General features: G+C 56.3%; 1 protein-coding gene across 3 annotated transcripts in view; it reads left to right on the forward strand.

The window, feature by feature from the left end:
- Window positions 1-17,637, forward strand: part of MYOCD (myocardin) — a 102,776-nt gene extending 85,139 nt beyond the window's left edge. For all 3 annotated transcript variants that reach the window (XM_027813342.2, XM_055700800.1, XM_055700801.1), the window contains 9 exons: window positions 768-843; window positions 3,113-3,274; window positions 6,997-7,172; window positions 7,810-7,935; window positions 8,444-8,706; window positions 9,058-9,211; window positions 10,416-11,369; window positions 14,307-14,364; window positions 15,041-17,637. In XM_027813342.2, the coding sequence (XP_027669143.2) occupies window positions 768-843; window positions 3,113-3,274; window positions 6,997-7,172; window positions 7,810-7,935; window positions 8,444-8,706; window positions 9,058-9,211; window positions 10,416-11,369; window positions 14,307-14,364; window positions 15,041-15,606 (2,535 nt within the window). In that variant the 3' untranslated portion in view covers window positions 15,607-17,637. The remainder of the gene's footprint in view (window positions 1-767; window positions 844-3,112; window positions 3,275-6,996; window positions 7,173-7,809; window positions 7,936-8,443; window positions 8,707-9,057; window positions 9,212-10,415; window positions 11,370-14,306; window positions 14,365-15,040) is intronic.
- Window positions 17,638-18,561: the final 924 nt, after the last annotated feature.

Here is an 18,561-nt window from a genome sequence, read left to right on the forward strand (position 1 = left end):
TTTTTTCACCAGGGATAACCTTATATCTGTATTCTTGAGGTCAGCTGCCCTCAACACTGACTTCTTGGCCCTAATGGACAGCGTTAGTGTACCTCTTTGTGCCTTTCTGTTCCTAAAGCGATGAGGAAGTTGGCACAAGGCTCCAGGACCATGTTCATCACAAGCTCAGCTGAAGTGATCTGCAAAGTGGGTTTTCCCAACCCCACATGATAGGCAGGGTGAGGAATCACAACACACAGGAATTGCAGGACTGCGGGAAGGCATAGCCTCGTGGCTGACCTGGGTAAAGACTCTGGGCATCTTCACGGCTTGCTCAGCCTTACAGCTCACCCCAGAGTGCCAGGCTTCCCACGGGAGCCATTGCTAACCGTCCACACTGGAGCTGCTCTGGTGCAGCTCTCAGGTGACACGGTTTGCTGAGCTGGGAACAGATCCACCGCTCCCAGTGAATAGGTCTCATCCTTCCCTTGAGCTGTCGTAATACTTCAGGCATCAGAAGCCCACGGGAAATTGGGAAGGACACAGCTTAGGAGGGGATCTAGTGAGCAGTCAGCAGCTCCATGCACATTGTTCCTTTTCTGAAGAACACCTGCCCAAGAACAAGCCAGTGCCTGAGTAAGGAAAAAAAAAAAAAAAAAGCCATTTAGGAGCTCACTCAACCCAGTTTGTAATAAATCCAAAAGAAACATGGGATGGCACAGGGGCAGCCACTCTCTGTACCTTATTTCTGCTCTAGCCAGGTAACTCTCTGCATTTGTGTTCTGCAGACTGAAGATTATCTCAAGCACAAGATCAGAAGCAGGCCTGAGCGATCAGACCTGGTCAGTATGCACATTTTACAAGGTAAGACTGCCTGAGCTTCTCCCATGTGCTCCTTGTGCCTCCTGCTTCATGTCTGTCCTGCCCCACTCAGGTTCCCTTCAGGACTCTCATCATGATAGACTTTGTCCCAGCTGCTCGTGAGAGGCAGATTCAAATGGGACACATGTTGTATGGAGTTCAGTCCAAACCTGGTCTTCAGGAGGCAGGACACACGTTTATTCCCTGACAGAAGCAGACCCAAGGCCATCTAATCTTTCTCCCATCTCTGGCAGGGACCAGTTTAAGATGCTCTAGAGGACAGTGGGGTCGAGGACAGCTGTGAGAGGACTCTGTTAGATAGACTTGCTAATGTCTAATCCTCAAGAAAAGCACACTTGGGGTATTTTTTGTCCAGGGCACTGAAATCCCTGTAGCAGGTGGTGACAATACCCTCCCAAAGCTGGGCATCTTTTGTTTTGCCATAATTCTGGATATGCTGTGTGACAATTCATGGCGATGCAGTTGATGACCCAAGCAGAGCCATATGAAGAGTGAGCCCTGCTATCAGTCCGTGAGCCACAGCAGCTCTTCCCTGTCCCATCGTGGCGTCCCCTCCCAGCCAGAGAGCTGGCATGGCTCTGCTGCATCCCATCACAGACTGCAGCACACTGCAGGGTCCCTCCTTATCTTCAGAGATAACAAGCTCCTTAGGGAGGAGGATGTGCAGCCTCTCTCCTCCGGTCCTGTCAGTCACCTGGAAGAAGCAGATCACTCTCTGGCAACTGCAAATGCTGCTCTCGACATGGATGAAGTCCATATTTCTTTTTCCTCTGGCACACAGGAGGGCTGAGCCAGGGCCCGTGCTGGGTCAATGCCGCTGCCTTGCTTTGCCCTTGGGTCTCCATCCCTAAGATGAGCTAGCACCATTGCTTGCTTAACAGGTGGGAAGTGTCTTTCCCTTAGTTTAAGTAATAGAAGCAATACGGACTGGAGCTGGGGCCTGGGGGCTGTAAACCAGATGTGGAGGCAGCTGCAGTCACTGCGCAGGGACCAGGTTGGCCAGGCACAGCTGGAGGAGAAGCAGAGGCTGCCTGGCTGTGTATGGAGCAAGCTGGCTGTGCTGTCCCACACACACATCTCAGCTGGAACCTCTCTCTGCTCACACCTCTGTATGTCGTGCCCTGCATTTCATGGAGGTGTGCCCTGGAATATCAGGGACTTACATGTCCATTTGGTTCATAACAGGACCACCTAGAGGTGATGGAAACTGGCCAGCTAAGACACTTCACATCATCTAAATGCCTCACAGGCATACATTCTGGTACCATCCACCTCAAGGAGCTCACGTGTGTTCGCTGCTCTCTATAAGTTTGAGGCCAGAAGTGAGCCTAGATCAGCCCTGCTGACCTCCTGCAGAGAATTTTTCCTGGTACCCAGCCCTGCAGCTTGTGCTGCCCACAGCATCTCTTCTAGAAGGGAATCCGGTCTTTGAAGAGAGCACAAGCTAGGTGCAGCCCTTCTTACTTCAGACCCCTGAGGGTATAGACAAGGTCTGGCTTAGGATCCCACTCCCTCACTACTTACCCCTGCGCCACCAGAGGTTTGGGAAATTGTTGTGTTTAACTGGCTGCTCTTCTGTCACACTTGATAACTGGGGACTTCTCAGCTGGCTTGGTAGGGCTGTGGCTTCCAGATCTAGCTGCATTTTTTTGTGCTCCCCTCCAGCTTGTTTTTCCCCTGAGCACCTGGAGCACTGTAGTCATGCTGCCCCCAAATGCCCACTCCCAAAGACTCAGCATTTTTTTTGCCAGTGTAATCTATTTACTCCAGTTGTCAAATGCTGTTCATGTTTATTTTCTCCAGCTGTTCCCCAGAAGCAGGGATCCATCTGCACTAGTCACAAGGGCCAATGGGCTCCTGGTAGGCAGGAGCTGGAGTCCGCTTTGGCCCTTATGTTAGTCACAACTTTTTGATGAAGTTTCCTTTGCAGATCATTCCTGGGCTTTGGGGAGGATGCTGCAGCTGCAGGCTGAGTTTGCAAGCCTAGGCTGGTAGGCAGAGGCTCTTGCTTGGGAATGGAGAAGCTGGATCTAAGGCTCAGAGGAGGACCCGTTTCCCAAACCCCACCAGCCCTATCCAATCCAGCATCCTCCCTCCCAGCCCCAGAGCAGCTCCTGCTGTGCACTGAGCCATGCTTAGGTGCTGGCTGCAGCCCAGAAAGACTGTGCTGAAGGGGAAGCATATTCCTGCTGTGCACTGTGCTTAGAGATGCCCCAGGTCCTGAACTGATGCCTTCCTTTTGGCCTTTTAGACTCAGCTGCAGAGGGGTCCATTCAGTCTACTCAAATGAAGCTGAAAAGAGCCCGACTGGCAGATGATCTCAATGAAAAGATTGCTCTCAGGCCGGGTCCTTTGGAGCTGGTGGAGAAGAATATTATTCCTGTCGACTCAGCTGTGAAAGAGGCCATAAAAGGTAGTGGAAGTGAACGTACGTGTTGTGTGGTGTGCATGGCGCAGGGCAGGGGCTGGCAATGTTGAGGATGTACTGCCGCGACTGTGGGAAGTGGCCTGCCTGGACTTAAGAGCTACATTTATTGCTTAAATTTTATTATTTTCACAGTGAGTAACCCAGTCCAGCACAGTCTGTGCTGTCTTATCCAGACCTATGAAAAGAGAGCTCCCCCCTTCTTAAAGCAACAATCACAACTGCTCAGCCATGTGTCCTCAGAACTCCTTTCTTAAACCCCTTCCCTCCCCAAGGGTTTAAATGTGTAAACGTTACTGCTGGAGACAGGACATTCCTCCCTCCCTTGCGTGGGAGAGGACCTGGGTGCACGTCAGGTTGTGAGGCCAGCCTGGACTCTCCCACTTGTGCCCCACCAAGCTTTTACATCCCAGTGGGTGAAGGGGAAGTGGTTCCAGTTCAGGGAGGCTGCGGGTCTCTTTTTTTCCACCGATGCTAGTGGGATGCATTGCTGGGATGGGGAAGCATCCCTGGGGTGCTAGACTGCTGGGGAGTATGGCGAGCAGCCTGCGCCCCAAAGCAGGGTACACTCCTACCTACTCAGTGCCTGGCTGATGCCTAAGCTTAGTTTTCCTCTATCACCTGCCCCCGGCTGGAGGAGGGAGGCAGGGTCCTCCACAGTTATGTCCCCCTTGCTGCCGTAGGGAGGCTGGTGTGGCAGCTGACACAAAGCAAAAAAGGAAAAAGGTGACTTAGATTTTTCGAGGGCTTGGTGCCAGGACAAGGAGGTCCAAAAGCAGAGAAAGAGCAGGAACGCCAGCAGCGTCCTGCAGTGCCAGGACAGCAGCCCGTATTTCTGAAGCCTGGGGGCCATCCCTGCATGTCCAAATTGGCCCTCAGGGCTCTAGAGAGATGCTCTGCCCCCTGGGAACTGCTTGTTCTGTGGCTTCTGCTTCCTCAGTTCATGGGATTCTGTCCATTGGCACAATCCCATGTTAAGTGTCAGTTCTGGGGCTCAGAGCAAGCTGGGGACAGTGGCAGGGCTCTGGGACAGGAGGAGCCTTTGAACGACAGGAGTAATGCCAAAAGCGGGAATTGGAACAGGAAGCGCTGTGACTTCCATTGCATCTCAGAAACCAGGATAAAATGACATTAAATACTCCAGGCTCGGATACATTCTGCCCTGCCCCGCAATCGTTCCTGCTCTTGGTTTTGCTGCTGTGAGGCGCACACCGTGTACGTACGGCGGCTTCTCCAGCCCGGCCCCGCAGCTGCTCCGTGCCAGCATTTCGCAGCTCTCGTCTGTGAAGGTGAAATGTTCCAGGACTCTGCCTCAAGAGGAATTTTTAAGAAGAGTTCAAGGAAAATTTCCCCAGCCACTTATCGAAGTACAGGACAGTGGGGGGAAAATCTCTCCCCCCCCCCCCCCCCCCCCCCTTATAAACATTTGAGGCAGTTTGAGCATGACTTTATCCACTGGAGCTGAGGTTGGGAGGCTAAGCCAGTGTGCCTGAAGTTTGCACAGACTTTCTCTCCAGCTGCCTTGTCAGGACCTTGTGGTAAACGGAGATTTACAGGACAAAATTGTTAAAAATACAAAGTCTGGCTTAAAATGATTTGCTCAGCTTTAAATTTCTCCCTTTCGCAATGACCTTCTATCACATTGCTGGCGAAAAAAATGTGTCCTGTAAGCCAGTTTTATCCCATTTAGGGTGAAACACGCAGCACATTAGGGTCAGAGCTATTTGGTACTGTTGGGTGCCATGAGAAGGAGGTGGTGCAACTGCACCAGGAACACAATCCCAGCCCTCAGGTTTCTGCAGTAGAAAGCCGCAAGCTGAAGGATCCTCAAGTGGGTTTTTGGAGTCAGAGGCATCTTGTGGTGCTCAGGGTTTGGGGCAAAGGGTTGAACACAGAGCAGAGATGAGCACTGGCACTTCTGAATGTTAAGCCTTTTGTTTTCGCAATACCAGAAGGATGACAGGGTTTAAAATCATTTTACTTTAACCTTGGAATCTCAACTGTTTATACAGTGGAAAGTTCAGCTGACGTGTTCCTCTAATCACCTCCGGCAGGGTGAGCAGAAAGTGCCAGACCCCAACAGAAAGCCCTAACGTCCCAGTGACAGGAGGCTGCCAGTGCTCTGCATAGCTCAGCAGTGATATAAGAACCTTTTTTTACCAGGTCCTTGTCATCACTTTGTCCAATTCGCTTGAGAGGACAATACCCAGTGCATTAGAAACAGCCCCGAGCAAACACCATTCTCCCTGAGATTACAGCAGAGACACAGGATCATGAAACAACATGGCCAGCCCCGGGCTGGGCGAGAGCAGGACAGATAAGGGCAGCGTTCCCACCCGCGTGGGCCCCCGGTATCAGGGAGCAGGATGCAGCACATTCCTGTCATGCTCCAGGCTGCCCCTGTGTCCTGAAGGTCCCTTGGGCTCCCGGCTTTGGCTAAGTGACAACCCAGCAGTCTTGCAGATCCGCAAGTCCCCCTTGCTTGGTGTCGTTTTTCCCGAGGGAGGATGCCCCGCTTGGCTGCAGTCACGGGGAGCAGCTCCCACCGGCCCAGGTGGAGGACCCTGCAGCGTTGGTTGCAGTTCCAAAGGGAAGACCCGGGTTGGGTGCTGCTGTGACGGAGAGGGGACAGGCCTTGCTCCAGGGCCGTGAGAGGAGCCCCATGCCCTGGCCAGCAGGGAGGAGAGGCTCTCCACAGGACGCAGTCGCTCTTGTATCCCCAGCCCCACGGTGGCTGGGCAGCAGTGCGGGGCAGGGAGCCAGGGCGCCTGCCTCGTCCCCCGGCAGTGCCCGCGGAGCAGGCGGAGATAACGCCTATCTCCCTGATAGGGGCAGGGGCAGAGCCGGAGGGTGCGTGTTGGTGAGAAGGTGCACATTGCCAGACCGGCGGCAGGGACAGGTGGAAGCTTGTCCCCGGGCCCTTCCCACTTCCCCCTTTGTCACCTCGCTATCGGTGTGCCAGGCTGCCTGACAAACGCCAGACATGAGCACGAGGAGATTATGAGCACAGCCACGCTGCTCCTTCCTCTGCCCCCCACCTGCAGCCCTCCCGAGGCTCACATGAGACCTTTTGGGCTTTTTTTCAGCACTTTATCAGCAAAAGCTGGGAGTCAAGAGCTTTTGCCCATCGTGCCAGGAGCTCTGCAGGGGGGAGAAGCCATGTCAGGGAAGCAATGGCAGGAATCGTGTCGTGCGGGGGAAGCCCTGGGCAGGGACGGGGCCATTTGGCTGCAGCCAGGTCCACCGGTGCTGGCTCTCACACCGTGTGGCCAGGTCACCCTTCGGGTTCCTTTCAACCTCAGTTCTGCCACTGAGAACCGCTTGTGGTCGGGGCGCTCTGCTGATGGAGGGGGTGGCTCCAACGCCTGTCTCCCTATTCCAGCCCCACCTGCCTGCGAGAAACCTCCTGCCCCGGGGGCCGGGCTCCCCCTCGCCCCCTCTGCTGAGCAGCGCGGCCCTGGCACTGGCCGGGAGCAGATGCTGCCCCTCTCCCACCAGCCGCGGCCATGGGGCACAGCCGGGTGCTGCCCCGTGCCTGGCTGTGGACGGGGTGGGCAGCGGAGCTCCCAGGGCACCATGTCCAGGTCTGGAGGAGGTGGGCACAGGCATGGTGGCACCCCATGAGGCTCACCCACCCCATCCTTCCCACTGCCACAGTCGTCTCCCTGCTCAGTGCAAGGCGCTGATCGCTGCCCCTTCTTCCCTGGCAGGCACCCAGGTCAGCTTCCCCAAGCCGGCTGATGCCTTTGCCTTCGAGGAGGACAGCAGCAACGACGGGCTGTCCCCGGAGCAGGCCAGGAGCGAGGACTCCCTCGGCTCCACCGAGCCGGTGACAGGCACCAAGGCCCTGGAACCAGCCCCTGCCACCCCAGCTGGGGTACCCCAGGTAGGGCCCAATGCCCCCTGCCTCCCTGGGGGACGGGGCAGGAGACCCAGACCCAGGGACATGCCTCATGGCCATGGGGGTCCCACGGCCCCCTGTGGAGGGACACAGGGCTGCACGGGCCACCATGTCCCTGCTGACCGGTGACAGCACCAGAGGCAGCTGGAGTGACTGGGGGCAATGGGGTGGACTGGGGGGGACTGAGGCAGACCGGAGGGACTGGGATGGATTGGGAGACTGGGAGGAACTGATGTGGGCTGGGGTGGGGTGGACTGGAACAGAGGGACTGGGGCTGGCCGGCGGTAGGCTGGGGGGACTGGGCTGGGCTGGAGGACACTGAGCAATGGCATACGGGGGCGAGTGAGGAAACAGGGCTGAGTTGGAACGGAGAAGGCTTGGAGATGGGGGTGGACTGGGATGGATGGGGGTGACAGAGGACTGGGGGAGTGGGGGTAGTGGGCTGGGATAGACCTGGGGGGACTGGGATGGACTGCAGCATCTGGGATGAACTGGGGACAACGTGGGGCAGGGGAATGGGGTACCAGGTGCCCCTTGCAGGCAGAGGCCATCCAGGCTGGCCAGCCCCTGGCACCTGCCCCACGTCCCCTGTCCTGTGGCATGGCTCGCCTCTCCCTTGCAGGATCACGCCCACAGCGCCGACAGCCACGCACCGGAGCCAGCCTCGGCACAGGGCAGACAGTGTGACAGCCCCAAGCAGGCGGCGGGGCAGGAGAGCCCAACCCTCCCAGTGCCCTCTGCCGTGAAGGTAATGCTGGTGCCACCAGGCTGCCCAGGAGGGGGATCAAGCCCAGAGCACCTGGCCGCATCCAAGCCTGAAGCACCCGTGTGCTGCGCTCCGTGTGTGGGAGGTGCGGGGGTTTAGCCTTAAAGGCTTGGAACAATTCAGGAAGACAAACCTTGTCAAAAACTGTAATTCGATTAATTTCGTAACAGTACAAGGTATAGCTAGAGGCAAGTGCTCAGGTTCTGCACTGGCAACGTCCCCTGGGGCTAGCAGCAAGAAGGAGATACAAGGCAACACTGAAATACCTTCGAGGCAAAGAGGGCCATTGTCCATCTTCTGTGTTCTCCAGCACAGCTGAGCTGGGATGTGGCCCTGAGGGAGCCCCCCACATGCAGGCTCAGCAACTCTTGGAGCTGGAGTGTCAAGGTGCTGGCAGGAGCTGCCCTTGCCCTGTCCCAGGCCTCTGAGCTCTCACGGGGGTGGCAGGAGCTCTTCTCCCAGCTAATTCCTTTCCTTCTTGGACCAACAGTCCAAATCATCCAGTGACAGCAAGAACCGTCACAAAAAGCCCAAGGACACCAAGCCTAAGGTGAAGAAGCTGAAGTATCACCAGTATATCCCTCCAGACCAGAAGGCAGAGAAGTCCCCTCCACCCATGGACTCTGCATATGCCAGGCTCCTCCAGCAGCAGCAGCTCTTTCTGCAGCTCCAGATCCTCAGCCAGCAGCAGCAGCAACAGCAGCAGCAGCAGCAACATTTCAGCTACCCAGGGATGCACCAGGGCCAGCTAAAGTGAGTGGCAATGTGCCAATAGCAGTGTTTAGTCCTGTCTCTCTCTCCGAACTTTCCCCTGCCGTACCCGTGTGTGCCAGTGCAAGGGGGACAGACGCGTGCAAATAAAATGTAAAAGCTTGGGAGCAGCACTCCTCCTGCAAAGCCGTTCTGGCTTTGCACACTGGCTGGGGCACCTGGCGCCTGCTGGTGGATCACCAGCAATCTCCTTCTAGCCCAGCCTGGCTTTCCTTGGGGCTGGAGTCCTTCACACAGGAGATAGCAGCCCCAAGGGAGCAAAGAGATGGTATGCTGGGCGCAGAGACCCCAGGGGGACAGAGAAGTTACCCCAAATTTCCTTTGTTATTTCAGGCAATCAAATGAGCAAATGGTCAAAAGTTCAAATTCTTCATCAACTTCTGTCAACAACACCCCTCTTTCTCCTGTGAAAACCACCTTTTCAGGCCAGACTTGTGTCTCATCTATCAAGCCAGGCCCTCTGCCGTCTAACCTGGATGATCTGAAAGTGAGTGCAAACTTTGTCACCACAGGAGCAGAACCTTATAGCCTGAAGGTGCTTTGCTACCCCTGAAGCGTGCGGTGTGGTGCCGCAGCCTGAGCTACCTGGGAGCGACCGCGTGTTACGGATCAGCAACCCAGAGCCACCGCGCTGTGAGCAAACCCAGGAGTACATCACACTGGGTCGGGAGGTGGGCGCAGCAGTGGCAGCTGAAAACATGGCTTTGCGGCTCTGCAGGTGCTGTTGTGGGTGCATTGCTCCAGAGCATGCACCAGCAAACCTTAGGTATAATGTGACATGGCTGCAGGCAAGGCATCAGGTCAAGAACTAAAGGATGCTCTGTGCTGCTGCTCCTGCAGCTCATGGCTCCATACCTTCTGTGGTTTTCTGGTGGACATCACGGATGCTGCTAGCAGACCAGCCAGAAGCATTGAGGTCAGCATGGGCTGCACTGAGTGACTCAGCTTCTCAGTGGCCATCGCAGCCAGCCCAGCTCAGCTCTGCACAGGCAGGTATCTCCCAGAGCCTGCGGCTGCGAGCACTGCCTTGAACAGTACCTAAGTCTCGTGTAGGCAAGACAGGCAGGGCATAAGGGAGAATCGCTTGCATTAACAGTTCATTCATACTTTGCTAATGGATCCTCAGCCATGGGGAAGGTCAAGTTCTTTTAGGAGCAGAGACCTGGGGGCAATACTCATTATTAGAGGAAGAAATAAGATCAGGTAGAAATAACATGAGTTTGGCCATAGCAATGCCCCAGCTCAGATGCCTGAACCATGTGCAGATGCCTGAACACGAAGTGTGTGTCTCCAAGGTATGCGCTCGCATTCTCTGAGCTAGAGGATGCCAGCAGCTAGTTCCTGGTCTGTGTGAAAATCCTCTGCTCGTGTAGAAACCTACTGCTAGGAAGGGAATCCTGGGTTACCTCTATGGCCCAGGGACCACTGCTGCTTCGTGGAGAGCAGCCTCAGTTCCTGGAGGAAGAAGGAAGGTGTTCCTGCTGGGAAGGGTGAAGATCCTGCAGGATGTGCGGTGCTCAGGGCCGTGCATGGGGACTCTGGTGGCTGCAGCTGAGACAGTGAGTACCTGGGAGGTCGGAGCCTTAAAGCAGGAAGCTGGGAGCCTGTGATCTGAGACAAAGTTTAGAAACTTTGGTTTTCTAAAGGGCTCATCTGCCACTGGGACTGATTGTTGGTCACTTTCCTTCTAGGTGTCAGAACTGAGGCAGCAGCTCCGAATACGAGGCTTGCCTGTGTCAGGTACCAAAACAGCACTGATGGAACGGCTGCGGCCCTTCCAGGAGTGTGGCAGCAACACGGTGCCAAACTTCAGTGAGATTACCACTGTCACCTTCCCAGTCACTCCAACAAGCACCCTGTCGAGTTACCAGTCGCAGTCCTCCACCAGCATGTTATCAAATGGCTTCTATCACTTTGGCAGCACCAGCTCCACCCCACCCATCTCTCCAGCCTCCTCCGACCTCTCTGTGAGTGGCTCTTTGCCTGACACATTCAACGACGGGCCCATGTCTTCTCCACAGTTTGGTCTCCAGCCATCTCCGGTTCATGGCAGTGCTGAAGAAAGCCTCATGAGCAGCATGAATGGAGGGAGCATCCAGCTGGAGCTGGAAGGGATTGACACAGAGAAAGACAAGATGCTGGTGGAGAAGCAGAAGGTCATCAATGAACTGACATGGAAGCTGCAGCAAGAGCAAAGACAGGTGGAAGAGCTACGGATGCAGCTTCAGAAGCGAAAGAGAAGCAATGGCCTTGAGGAGAAGCAGGGGCCTGCTCAGCATTTCTTTGGTGTCCCCATCAAGCAAGAAAATGCAGTGGCCAGCTGTCCATTTGCATCCAAACAAACTGCCTTGAAAGGCCAGGCCAGCAGCTCGGATAAGTTAAGTAACTGTGGGGTGCCGCAGCTGCCTCACATTGTAAATAGCCACTGCTTGGAGCCTGCAGGGCAAAGCACCATCACCTCCTCGACATTCCTGAGCCCGCAGTGCTCCCCCCAGCACTCTCCACTTGGGGCTGCAAAGAGCCCCCAGCACATCAGCCTGCCGCCGTCCCCCAACAGCCACTATCTCCTCTCGGTGTCCCCCAGCTCGCAGGCAGAAGGGCGCAGCGGGTCCCCGCAGACCAACAGTTGCCTTCGCACGGGATCGGTAAGTGGAGAGCACCCCAGACAGCATCGCGGTGGTGAACGCACTGATGTCTGTGGGCAGTCAGTCAAACATCCCAGTCTGAGGCCTTTCCTATCAGACCAGAACTGCTGGTGCCCAGGGTGGGTACCCGGGGGCCGTGGCAGCATGTGGGGCTGCCTGGAAAGGCAGGGAGTGTCCTTGATGGCCAGTGGGTTGGAAGCTGATGGCACCGCAGGGTCCTTTGGAGGGCATGTCCTGGGGAACCCTGCCACCACTGCACCCAGTTGCTCTGGGGGGGCAGCTCCCATGCCACACGGAGCCCCGGCACAGCTCCCCTCTTCCCCAGGGGACCCCAGCGCAGCTCTCTCTGCCCCTGGGTGAGCACTGGCAAAGCTCCCTGTGTCCTGGAAGAGTCTTGGCAGAGCATCCTCTTCCCCATGGAGCACTGGCACAGCTCCCCCTGCCCCTGGTTAAGCACTGGCACAGCTCCCCCTGCCCCTGGGGGTGTCCTGGCACAGCTCCCCCTGCCCCTGGGGAGCACTGGCACATAACAGAGCCCTAACCCAGCTGCCTCTCCCCTCAGGGGGAGGCCCTGGCACAGCTCCTCCTGCCCGTGGAGCGCTGGCACGGCTCTCTGCACTGTGGGGAAGCCCTGGCACAGCTCCCCCTGCCCCATGGAGCCCTGGCACGGCTCTGTCCACAGCAGGAAAGCACCAGCACAAACCCCCCCAGCCCCTGGGAGAGCACTGGCTCCATTCCTACACCCCGGGAGAGCCCTGTCGCAGTGTTGCAGGGTTTTTCAGCATCTCGCTGAGCCATTGCAGCTCCTAAGAGTGTGTGAGGGATTTTGATCACTGGGTCGAAGGAGGGCAGTTATCCTGGTCTTACGGCAAGCCCTTTCTTGAGAAGGTAGCCTAGGGCTTGCAACTGGGGTCTGCAGTCAGATAGAGCTTGTGCCTCCCCATCAGGCAACCAGCACAGCAGAGAGTTGTCTCTTCACCATCCACCATTTCTCACTCAGCCGTCTGGACAGGTACAAAAGCTTGGAGAGGAGCACACGCTGCCAACACACAAAAGCAGTAGAGGGTTCCTCCCAGCCGATGTCCGCAGAAACGTGGCCAGGATGTGTACAGCCAGGCTGAGTGGCCTCACCGCTGCCCTGGATCCGCTTCCGGATCCAACCTGCCTGCCAGGGCCACGCTGGTTCCCTGGTGCTGGCTCTTACGGGGTGAGGCAGCTGCAGCCAGGCAGTGAGGAAAGGCGTGCAAAGGTCTAAAGTCAACAGGGACAGCAGCTGGCAGGCAGTGGACCTTCAGATGAGGTCCCTCCTAGAAGGGGGAGTGGCAAAAAGCTGGCACTGATATATACAGGTGTTTGGCACAGGCACAGAGAAAGCCTACGTGCTGACCGGGCAGCGACTCTTTTGAGCAGTCTTCCCTGGCCTGGGCTCTGTGAGATGCTCCTGGACAGGTGATGACGGCGAGGCTCCCCAGCAGAGGGGCTAGGAGGCAGCCGGGGAAGCGCTTCATCACCAGCCGGCTGCCGCCAGCCACCTGCGCCCCTTTCCCTCTTCCGCTGGCTCTGCATGGTCACGGCTGGACCGAGCACCAGGATGCTCCGCGGCATCGTGCCTGTGCTCTGGCAGCAGCCGGGGGTCAGCCTGGCCCCACATCGCACAGCCAGCCCGACAGAGCTCATTCACCGCCCTCTCTCCTGCCAGGAGGCCAGGCACTTTACCTGAGCTGATTTGACTCAGAAAATCATTAGTCTCCCTGGCACCACAGTGGCTTCAACAGGGGTGAAAGAGAGCTGGGCCTCCCGCCGTGCCTCCCTGTGCATTGACTCCGTCTCCCTGTATTTCCCCCATGCAGATGGCTACGCAGGCAGGTCAAAAGTTTTCTATTCCATCCCCAAGTTTTTGTAAGTCAAGCCCAGCCCTCTCAGAGGTAAAGCAGCCTCCACCTTATGAGGATGCAGTAAAGCAGGTAACTGCATGATTTTTATTTTCTATAGGGCTAGGTCTGCGCAGGGTATTCTTCTGTGGTTAATGTAACTCATACGCAGGAGTTACAACCCGTTATGGGGTCTCTGGGTAGGACAGACCTCTTCCCATAAGGAATGGGCTTTTCTTAAAGAATTAGTTGCTGGATGATTGCCACAAAGCACTCGGACACCATGCTGGATGGGATAGCATCTTCTGTGCTGGTGAAATGTGCCAGTCCACCCTGGGGTCCTGACATCCCACACAAATACCCCAGGACCTCAGTATACTCTTCTTTGGAGTGCTCAGGGCTATGTGAGAAACAGACAGACTCTTGAGCATTCCCAAGTCACCAGGAAACCTCATCTTCTCTACTTAGCCCATTAGCAAAGTGCCCTGCTTGGTGCCATCTGCATCCCTTAGCCTTATCCTGGAGTGCTGTTCCCACGGGGAAGACTGTCTTCATCACCCATAAACCCCTCACCCATGAGAGTCTGTCAGCAGCCTCAGTGCTGGTCACGATGGTGCCTTTAGGAATACAGTGATGCTGTTGGCAGTGATAAAAAAAGGGCTTATGCTGGCTGGTAGGGAGGCGTCTCTGGTCAGGGAGCGGAGGATGATGATGATGCCTCAAGGGAGCTGCAGGGAGTGCAAGGAGGCACGTGCCAGTGCAAGGCGCTAGGTCCAAAAAGTCAGTGTGTCCTGGTGGCCTTGGGAAAAGGCAGTGTGTGGTGGCCACTGAGCAGAGGGTCAGTGGCAGGGTGGGGGGAACCTGGCACCGTGCTCCCCGAATTCACCATGCTTGTCCCGGGTCCTTGCAGTGCTCACCTGAATGCCGCTGCCAGCCCCGCGTTGGTGCAGCACTTCTCCTGCATGGGAGAAAGCCATCTGTGGGGTCTAGAGCCACCTACCTGGCTTGTGGCTGGAGGGACTCTCCTCCTAACGCCCTCTACTCTCCTCTTTGTCGTTTGCTGCAGCAGATGACACGAAGTCAGCAGATGGACGAGCTCCTGGACGTGCTGATTGAGAGCGGAGGTACGCACTGCTTCCCTGTTCCCCTCCAGGGCTTCCCCTCCAAGCCAGCGTCAGTCCGTGGGGCTCAGTGCACTCTGTGCACCCCAGCAAAGCTGAGTTGAGTGCAGCTTTCATTTGCCCTCCCTGTGCCAGCAGCCACTGAAACTGAATTCAAAAGCATATTGGCCCTCCTGGAGCCTGCTCCTGCATGTGCAGACCTGGTGGGGTGGTCAGGGCTTGGTTGTCACCTATGCAGACTGCAGAGAGAAGGGATGACGGGGCAACAGCCCTGTGCACAGCACTGCCAGCACCCTCCCCATGCAGACCCCCCAGTATCCCCCGCCGTTCCCAGTGCTGCCAGTGCCATCTCCTGCGTAGAGCACTGCTGGTGCCCTCCCGTGTGCAAAGTGCTGCCTGTGCCCTTGCCCATGCACAACCCCTGCCCAGCCCCATGGGGACAGCTGCCAGTGCTTGTGCCCTAGGGACTGTGTCCAAACCCAGAGGAGCAGAAGTCAGACAGGAAGAACGTGCGAGGCGTCCCACAGGGAGGGTGGGTGAGCGATGCCAAGGGGGTTGAGTGGGGAGCGGGTCCCTGCAGGCATACCCAAGAGCCCAGCTGGGGGATGTGGTGGTGCCTCTGTGCCCAGCAGTGGTGGGCACTGCCAGAGCACCTCAAACCCCTCTCATTTGTTGACAGAAATGCCAGCCAATGCCAAGGAAGATCGGTCCTGCCTCCAGAAAGTACCTCAGATAACGCTGTCTACAGGGAACTCCAGCACCTCGCTCCCGAAGTCATCCACCCCATTTGAGCAGGTCTCCTCAGCCCAGCTCTCCTTTGAGCACTGTCCGGGCAGCAGCGATGCCCACCTCGAGGTCCTGCTGAACGCCCACAGCCCCCTGGGGAGGGTCAGTGAAATCGCCCTGCTGAAGATGGGAGAAGAGTCCCACTTCGAAGGGATGATGGAGGGGTTCTCTGGCAAAGCCGCAGATGAACTGCTCACCTCCCAGGAGATTTTACAGACTCCCCTCTCGCCCATGGAAACCCAGCTCTCCCCTTCCCCTGCCGACGGCTCCGGTTTACAAATGAGTTTCACTGAGTCTCCGTGGGAAACAATGGAGTGGCTGGACCTCACCCCCCCCAGCTCTGCCACTGGCTTTGGCTCGCTCACTCCTGCAGCTCCCAGCATCTTCAACATCGATTTCCTAGATGTTACCGATCTCAACCTAAACACCAGCATGGACCTGCACCTGCAGCAGTGGTGAAAGGGAGGCTGGTGGAGGCAGCGTACTATGAGCCTGCAGCAGCCAGCACAGTGTTTCTGTCGTGCCGGAGAAGACGCAGCGCTAACGTGCCCCATCCAGGGGAAACTGGAGTAATTTTCCCAGCGTATAAACTTGTTTGAATTTCTAGTTACTGCAAATTAACAGCACAACAGCTCTGGTACTTTGGTTTTCCTCCATCTACAGGTCCCCACAGAGGACACCAGTGCCTTTAACAACACTTTTTTGATTGACAAGAACTGAGTTTTGCTTCTTTGATCTTTCCCCCCCACCCCCGGTTTCAGCAGTCACTCTCACGAGAACTGGAGCAGCTCATGGTGAAACTGTGGGGTGAGGAGACCTCACCTGGGCAGCAACGGGAAATCATGGAGAGGAGAGCCCATTGCTGCCCTTTCCTCTGCTCTCCTCCTGCCCATCCAGCCCTTCAGGCAATCCTGGCTCACCTTGGCCATGCCCAGGCCAGGAGGGTGGGAGCAGGGAGGCTCTGCCCAGCCAGGGCAACAAGCACACTTCTCCGTACAGCCAGGCTCACCTTGCTTCCTTCCCCTTGCCCTTGAAGCTGCGTTGCCCAGTCCCCGCACAGCTCTGCTCCAGGTGGATGAAAGATGGAGACCACCATGTTCGTGGTGCCACCTTGTCATGTCCTCATGGTGCCTGGGGGTTGGAAGCCCAGGAGCCATCCCAGCTGCAGTCTGAACTGCATCAGGCTGAAGCCTGTGACCTTGGAGCAGAGAGCTCTGGACACTGGAGGCAGCTGCTCAGGCTGCAGGTGCAGGTACCACAGGCATGTGGCATCCCAGTGGACCTGCCACATCCCAGCTAGTATGGTACAGATGAAGAGATGTGTAATGTGTTTTGGTCCAAGGGAGGAGCAAGTGGTATGGAAAACACAGACAGGCTTTGGAGGGGCTGTCCTCTGCACAGCCAGACATCAGGATGGGTCTCTACCTCCTTGCATGATCTGGGAGCAGGGGGAGCCAGAAATGGACACTCGGCAATGTGGAGCAGGGCTGAGTGGGTCCTTGCGTGGCTGCAGTTTTGTACAAGCGTCTGCTTTTGTTGCCTCCACTCCTCTGCCATCCATCCCTCTCTCCGTCCTTCTTCCCATTCCTCCCCTTCTTCCCGAGTTTACTCCAGCATCACTGTTCACTCAGCCCAGAGCAAGGCCATCTGGAGAACAGCTGTGAATCACTGGGCCTGGAGGAGCTAGTTCTCCTAAAGCCGGCAGAGATGGATGCTCTCCTGCAGTGATGCCTCCCATTTGAAGACACCAGCATTTCTCCTACGAGTCTCTGTGCAATATACTTCCTCAGGCTCTGGCGAAAAGGAGCCTCTGCTTCACTTCTTGGCTTCCACCAAAGAACTTGCTGCAGACTGTTTGACGGACACGTCTACTTCTTTGAAATTCTGGTTTTGCCAAAGTAAATATTGTTGCTGACAAAGATTGTTAAACTATTTACAGACTGAGCGTATTTAATATTTGTGTTACTGGAAGGACAGCACACGGAGATGCAGCAGCCGGGGAGGAGCCCGACGGGAGCCCCGGGGCTCCCATGGGACACTGCCCCAGGGGTGCTGGAGCTGGCAGAGGAGGCTCCGCAGCCCCTGCTGTGTCTCCAGCTCATGGCGTTGTTGCATGCTGTATAAAGCACGTGGCAGTAGCTTTCAAGTCACTATTTAAAGCACCACTTTTCTATTGTACAAATGGTCACTGTGCACTGCTAGGATAGACAATCACAGGTTGTGTTTTGTTGGGGTTTTTTAAGAGAATTTCTTTTTCTAAGTGAGACATTTTTTGAAGCCGGTCCATGGAGAATATTAATAGCACTTGAAACAGAGTAGTGTTAGCTACTACACTGCGTTATTGTACAGGGCTTTCCAGGTAACTTTTTCCTCTCAGCAAATATATTTCCTTATTTAAAGGGATGCTGTCAGCTTCAAACTTGTAAGCAAGCACATTTCCTTACCTATGTTACCAGCAACACCTTCATTATTAAAACCCTTGTCTTGCCACCCTGTCTGCTCACAGTTTGCTGTTTGATTTCACCAGCTGGGGCAGCCACAGCCGTCCCCGCTGTGCCTGTCGCGATCAGCTCTGTGCCCTGGGACAGCTACAGTCCTGCAAGAGCAGAAGCATTTCTTTCACAGCAACAAGTTCCTCCCAGAAGATTTCTAATCAAGCTAGCCAAAGTCTCCTGTTTCTGAAGGCTTCTTCTTCTGTCAGCTCTGGTTTTGCTTTGTTCTGCAAACCCCAGCTCCTTAGAGGGGCCAGTGTCCCTCTCAAAGGCGGTGGTTGGCACCCTGCCCAAGTCCCAAGGGATTTTAGGCACCGTTTCCCTCCCCAGTCTCGTGGGGAAACATCTGTTTCTCAGCCCTTCTGGGCTCAGCGGGGATACCCTCCACCCTAGGGTGTGGGGTGAGGAGGCGGTGGGGGCAGGAGCTTCCATGTGCCCATCACAGACCCCTTCAGCGTGGGGGGAACCCAGAGCCCAGCACCACAGCTACCAGCGCCTTCCGTCACCCTGTCACTGACAGCACACCAGCACCCCTCGCTGCTCCCCAGTGCCACCTCGGTGCCCACAGCAGCCCACAGCCCAGCAGCCCACAGCCCAGCCCTCTCATCCTGCGCACCGGCAGCCCTGGCACCCGCGCAGAGCCCCCGCCGCTCCCCCCACCAGTGTGTGTAGCCCTCGTACCTGCTTATCAGCACAGGACCCTCTCTGGCACCCATCCAGACCCCTCTTCTCATCCCCGGCCAGTTCCCCCAAAGCCTCTACCCCCCTTTCACACAAACTCACTTGGGGGAGGCGGGGGGGGATCAGGGCCAATCCCTGCCCATGCATGGACCCCCCTGCACCCCTTGACATGCTGTCACCCCCATACCTGCAACACCTAAAAGTAAGCCACAAGGAAGGACTTACGGCTGTGCAGGATGCG

This window comes from Falco cherrug, chromosome 1 (genome assembly GCF_023634085.1).
Source record: "Falco cherrug isolate bFalChe1 chromosome 1, bFalChe1.pri, whole genome shotgun sequence".
NCBI classification, from domain to species: domain Eukaryota; kingdom Metazoa; phylum Chordata; class Aves; order Falconiformes; family Falconidae; genus Falco; species Falco cherrug.